Below are 6,295 nucleotides of genomic sequence, written 5' to 3' on the forward strand. Positions count from 1 at the left end.
TAAAAGTATCATTACATTATCTCCTCGGTCTTCATCTCGCCTTCATCCAACACCACACCCTGACAGAGGTACAACAACACACAACCAACCTTGATAATAATTTTAACTAAACTCAGGTTCCCAAAAAAACAAACAGCAGCATTGCTGCAGGAAGATTGTGCTGGAAATTCAGTATTTTGTAGTTCAGCTTCGATTGGTCTTTAGGTGGTTCAATATTTTCTATAAAACAATATAAAACAAAAAATGCAAACTAGTATAATGACGCTGATCCCAAATGGAATTTCAAAACTCGATAAAGGGCAGATCATTTCCTGTCCTGCCACAAAGGCTCCTGCTCTACATTCACATGGACATGGCAAAGAAGACACTCCTGCTACTGCTGCTATATGGTGCTTGCATCCCAGTCACAGCAGAAGTCTGCAAAATGCTTAGCCAGCCATTCCCACCACTCCTTTCTGCAGAAAGAGAAATCAACATTGGGGCAATTTTGTCAATGCATAGAATTGTTGTGCAAAAGTTGCATCCTTTCACTTTCAAACCAGAACCACCTACATGTGTCAGGTCTGTATGAGAATAACGTTGCATTATGAATACTGTAGTATTATGAATACTACTACTGGGAAAGTTCACTCAAAAAGGAAAATTCTGTCATTATTTACCTATCATCAAGTTGTTCCATGCCTGCATGAATTTCTTTGTTCTGCAACTTGTTTGAAACCAAGAAGACCTGGAGCACCATTGACTTCTATAATAGGAAATTGTTACTTTTGGAGTGTATGATGCTTATTTTCAGTGGAATGGAAAATGTAGTTGTAATTATGACTTTAATTTTGTGGGCAATACATTTTAAACAGGTAAAAATTGTGAGTGACTTTAAAAAGAGAAAACTGCTACCGTATGTTCTGGATAATTTTGCATGTAAAATGTCTTTGAAAGTCTAGATTAAAAGGGGATCAAGCTTTCGTAGCTTTGGTAGGGCCCTTCTTTATCCATTTTTTAAGTCTCTTTTAAAAACAATTTTGTTAGTGCTGACCTATTATCATTCCATTTGTATTATACTGTAGTTGGTCTTTGTTTAGCTGTCATTTCTTTGGTTCACTCAAAGAGAGGATGTGTTCATGTTTTTTTTTTTTTTTTAAATGCATTTACGGTTTGTTTTTTATGTTCAGCACTTTGTTCAGTCTTTCGGCTGTTTTTAAATTTGCTCTCTATATAAATGAACTTGAACTGTATGAATAAACAGGTATTTCTAAAATTAGCAAGCTGCAATATTTGTTGAAATTGTCTTTGTCTGTGTGCAGTGAGAGATGTCATCCTGGAACTAAAAAGGCTGTGCAGAAATAAAAACCTATATGTTGTTATGACTGTAACCCATGTACAGAAGGTGAAATCAGTAAAATTACTGTAAAAGTAAAAAAAGTAAATCTAAATAACTTTATTTATAAAGGTGGATAAATTATTGGTAGCACAAAGAAATGTATAGAGGTTAAGAACAACTTGAGGGTCAGTAAATGACAGAATTTTCAATTTTGGGTAAACTATCACTTTAAAAGTGGTACTATAATAATACTATAATGATTATTTGCAGAATGAAGTTAACACTTGACTGATGTTTATTGTCACAGCTTTAACTTACGTGAGTTTCAGGTGGCTCAGACACTGATTTTTGCCATAGAGGAGATAAACAACAGCACACAGCTGTTGCCTGGTGTCACTTTGGGCTATAAAATATATGATGCATGTGGGACAATAAATCAGGCTATTTTGTCGAGCATGGCTTTGATAAATGGCTTTAAAGGGACTTCGCACAATCAGTCCTGTTCTAGACCACCATTTGTTCAAGCCATTGTTGGAGAGTCAAACTCCTCTCCCAGCATTGCCATCGCCTCTTTACTAAGCCCTTTCAGTTTTCCTGTGGTAAGAACTTTCTTATTTATTTGCCACATGTTGTCATGATAAATCAATGCATAATGAACAACTGCTAGATGCCCTGAATGTACAAGTACAGAAAAATATAATTATGAAAACAATTGGTATAAATATAACAAGTAAACATTTTCTAAATACTTGATTTTTTTATTCTTTTTGTTTTGTTTTTGTAGATCAGTCATTTTGCCTCATGTGCATGCTTGAGTGACAGAAAAAGGTTTTCATCCTTCTTCAGAACGATAGCCAGTGATTATTATCAAAGCAGAGCACTGGCTCAGCTTGTCAAGCACTTTGGCTGGACTTGGGTTGGAATGATCAGCAGTCGCAATGATTATGGTACCTATGGAATCTCAACATTTGAAAAGACAGCACAACAATTGGGGATTTGTGTTGAATACTCAGCGACCGTATTAAGAACGGATCCACAAGAGCAGCTCCTAAAGACGCTGGATGTGATTAAAAGAGCAACGGCCAAGGTGGTGGTATCTTTTACATCTGCTGGAGATTTTATCCCACTCCTGCAATTAATTGCACGACAGAATGTCACTGGGCTCCAGTGGGTCGGTAGCGAATCCTGGATCACTTCTCGAATTATTGCAGAAACAAAGGAATACAGTTTCCTCACGGGAGCGGTGGGCTTTGCTGTAGCGAATGTCAAGCTCGACGGCCTGCGAGAGTTTCTTTTGACTGTGCACCCTGATCAAGAACCAAAAAATGAACTTTTGAAAGATTTCTGGGAAACAGCTTTTCAGTGCTCTTTCAGAAACACCGGAGGTAGCGCAGGTGGCTGTACTGGCTCAGAACGCTTAGCAGAAGTGCAAAATGAATATACTGATGCATTAGAGATGCGCATAGCAAATAAAGTATACACGGCAACTTATGCTGTCGCACATGCACTGCATAATTTGATTAAAGATGTCAATTCCTCCACTAACAGCAGCAAAGTAGAGGTGCTCACACCAAGAAAGGTAATTAAGAAGACAGACAATTAAAAGATAAAAGTCAAACTGAAACCAATTATGTTTGTGTTTATTTTCAGCTGCTGGAGTATATGAGAGATGTCAGTTTCACTGCCAAAACAGGTGAGAAAATATTTTTTGATGCAAGTGGGGATCCTGTAGCGAAATATGATCTGGTCAACTGGCAGCCTGCTAAAGATGGAAGTATGCAGTATAAACTGGTTGGTGGGTATGACCACTCACTGCCTCCAGAGAAACGTCTTAAAATTAATCAGGAACTTGTGGTATGGGCTGAGAACAGCAGACAGGTACATCAAAAAATAAATTTAAGATGGCAAATTATGAGTGCATGGTAAATGACTTGGCAATATGACAAAAATATATAAAAACTGACTGGACAAACTATCGCTTTAAGGTCAAGCAATTGACATGGCTTGAAATCATTATTTGGGCCTTACATGGCACTTCTCTTTTCACAGCTGCCTGTGTCTGTGTGCACTGAGAGTTGTCCTCCAGGCACTAGGAAGGCTGCACAGAAAGGAAGACCTATCTGCTGTTATGACTGTATTCAATGTGCACTTGGAGAAATCAGTAATGACACAGGTAATAAGTACTAGCTCATGCTTTAATACTGTACAATGGTCAGAGACCTTGAAATGTGCTTCGTATTTATATTTGTTTAATTCCTTTACAGATTCTAGTGACTGCTTTCCTTGTGATTTGGAGTATTGGTCAAATGAAAGCAAAAACAGATGTGTTTTAAAAGTGATTGAATTCCTTTCCTATACAGAAATCATGGGGATTGTGCTTTCTCTTTGTTCTCTCATTGGAGCATTATTTTCATCAATTGTATCTTTTGTGTTTTATCTTCATAAAGAAACACCTATTGTAAGAGCCAACAATTCAGAGCTGAGCTTTCTGTTGCTCTTCTCATTGACTCTGTGTTTTCTCTGTTCACTTACTTTCATTGGTCGGCCCACTGAGTTGTCCTGTATGTTGCGTCACACAGCGTTTGGGATCACTTTTGTCCTCTGTATCTCCTGTGTTCTGGGGAAAACAATAGTGGTGTTAATGGCATTCAAGGCCACACTTCCAGGAAGTAATGTCATGAAATGGTTTGGGCCTCCTCAACAAAGACTAAGTGTTGTTATCCTTACATTAATACAGGTCCTAATTTGTGTGCTTTGGCTAACAATATCACCTCCTTTCCCATATAAGAACATGCATTATTACAAAGATAAGATCATTCTAGAATGTCATTTAGGTTCAGCTGTTGGTTTCTGGGCTGTTCTTGCCTATATTGGCTTGCTTTCAGTCTTGTGTTTTATTTTAGCTTTTCTGGCTCGTAAGCTCCCTGATAACTTTAATGAAGCTAAATTCATCACATTCAGTATGCTCATATTCTGTGCTGTATGGATCACATTTTTCCTAGCTTATGTCAGTACACCTGGAAAATTTACTGTAGCCTTGGAGATATTTGCTATTTTAGCTTCAAGTTTTGCTTTACTATTTTGCATATTTGCCCCAAAATGCTACATAATTTTGTTAAAACCAGAGCAAAATACAAAGAAACATATGATTGGGAAATAGTAATTCTAAAAAAGTAACTAAGTAAACAACAATTGACAACCAAACAAAAAAACATTGCCATGGAATAAAAAAGAATGCTAGCACAAATATAAATGCTTTTGGCTTGTTAGAGTGACAAAATGACTGGAAGAGATTCAACATTACTGCCTGGGCAAACTTTAAAATCACATTGTATACACTGTCTCTACACTGCTAAATTGATTGATTAACAGGTCACAATTGTCTGACCCATAAGTTCTGCTCTCCACAGGCTGTGGTAAGCTCTGCAGTGCAGGCCGAGTCAGCACTGGGCACAATGGACTATCACTGATCATCTTCATCATTGCCACATTCTGGACCCACATTGTGTACTGCCTAATAAGAAATGACATTGACTTATTGCACTTAATAAATAATGTTAATTCAGTTTAACAGCTTGTATTACTTACAATAAATAAAAAATAATGCATTAATTTGGGTTATTATTTACATTTATTTATACAACAGTTCTTTCTGGTTCTCGAATCTGGTTGGCTAAGAGCCCTTCCCAGCCGTGCAATATTCAACTCATATCATAACAGTAATTGCTTCACCATTTGTATCATTCTGCCACCTACTGGTCATTTTAGAATTAGTGAGGGAGGTTTCTTAAACACTTGAGCCATACGGTCATATCCGACAGGAAAAAGCTGTCACCAGAGCGGACATACATCCACAGGCACAAAAGCTGTTTTAAACACTTTCTGAGTGTCTCAATAAGTTCCCTAGCTCATTAATCAGTCTAGTAGCCTCATTCGGAAGTGATTATCCTTATGCCCTAATCACTTTGAAGATCAGAGCTATATCACACTTCTACTCTAGCGACATTATCTTGTTATTGTGTTAAGTTTCATACAGTAAATATCTGCTACTATAGAGAGACTAACAAATCCCCCAAGTCACATTCAAAGTGAAATGGTCTCAGACAGCAAATGCAGTGAGTTTGCTTCCTTCTTCTCTGAGAAAATCAATAATATCAGAAAGGTGATCAGCACATCCTTGAGCTGCACCGGGGTCAGACAAATCAGACCACAAAATCAGAAAGTAGTTACGATGTCTGATTTTGAAGCAGTTGATGGTAAAATTTTGGAAGAAACAATACAGCACCTTAAAACATCAACCTACACACTTGACACACCCCCAACATATTTTTTAAAAGTGTATTTAATTGTTTAGAAGCAGATCTCCTAGAAGTGTTAAATTCATCACTTATCTCTGCAGTTGTTAAGCCCCTCCTGAAAAAGAGCAACCTGGATAACACTGTGTTGAGCAACTACAGACCAATCTCAAATCTTCCTTTCATAGGCAAGATCATTAAAAAAGAGACAGCGCTAAAGGTAATAAATTATATTTGCCTCAATACAGACACAGGCAAACTATCAGTGCTGGTGCTACTTGACCTCAGTGCTGCTTTTGACACTGTCGATCACAACGTACTTCTTGACAGGCTGGAAAACTGGGTTGGGCTTTCTGGGATGGTCCTAAAATGGTTCAGGTCATACTTAGAAGGGAGAGGTTATTATGTGAGTATAGGTGGCCAAAAATCTGAGTGGACATCCATGACATCCATGAGTCCCGCAAGGCTCAATTCTTGCACCACTCCTGTTTAACCTGTATATGCTCCAACTGCATTGATGAAGTTAACAGTTGGATGTGCCAAAACTTTCTTCAGTTAAACAAAGAGAAAACTGAAGTCATTGCGTTTGGAAACAAAGATGAAGTTCTCAAGGTGAATGCATACCTTGGCGCTAGGGGTCAAACAACTAAAAATCAAGTCAGGAATCTTGGTGTGATTCTGG

The 6,295-nt window shown here is 37.8% G+C and overlaps 1 protein-coding gene across 1 annotated transcript; it reads left to right on the forward strand.

The window, feature by feature from the left end:
• The first annotated feature begins 274 nt into the window (after positions 1-274).
• On the forward strand, positions 275-4,478 carry LOC135770540 (extracellular calcium-sensing receptor-like). Its single transcript, XM_065280203.2, has 6 exons — positions 275-561; positions 1,626-1,917; positions 2,103-2,897; positions 2,969-3,196; positions 3,368-3,491; positions 3,583-4,478. Exons 1-6 carry the CDS (start codon positions 275-277, stop codon positions 4,476-4,478), a joined length of 2,622 nt encoding a protein of 873 aa, XP_065136275.2.
• The last annotated feature ends 1,817 nt before the right edge of the window (positions 4,479-6,295 follow it).

The sequence above is a fragment of the Paramisgurnus dabryanus genome, chromosome 8, assembly GCF_030506205.2.
Source record: "Paramisgurnus dabryanus chromosome 8, PD_genome_1.1, whole genome shotgun sequence".
Lineage (NCBI taxonomy): Eukaryota > Metazoa > Chordata > Actinopteri > Cypriniformes > Cobitidae > Paramisgurnus > Paramisgurnus dabryanus.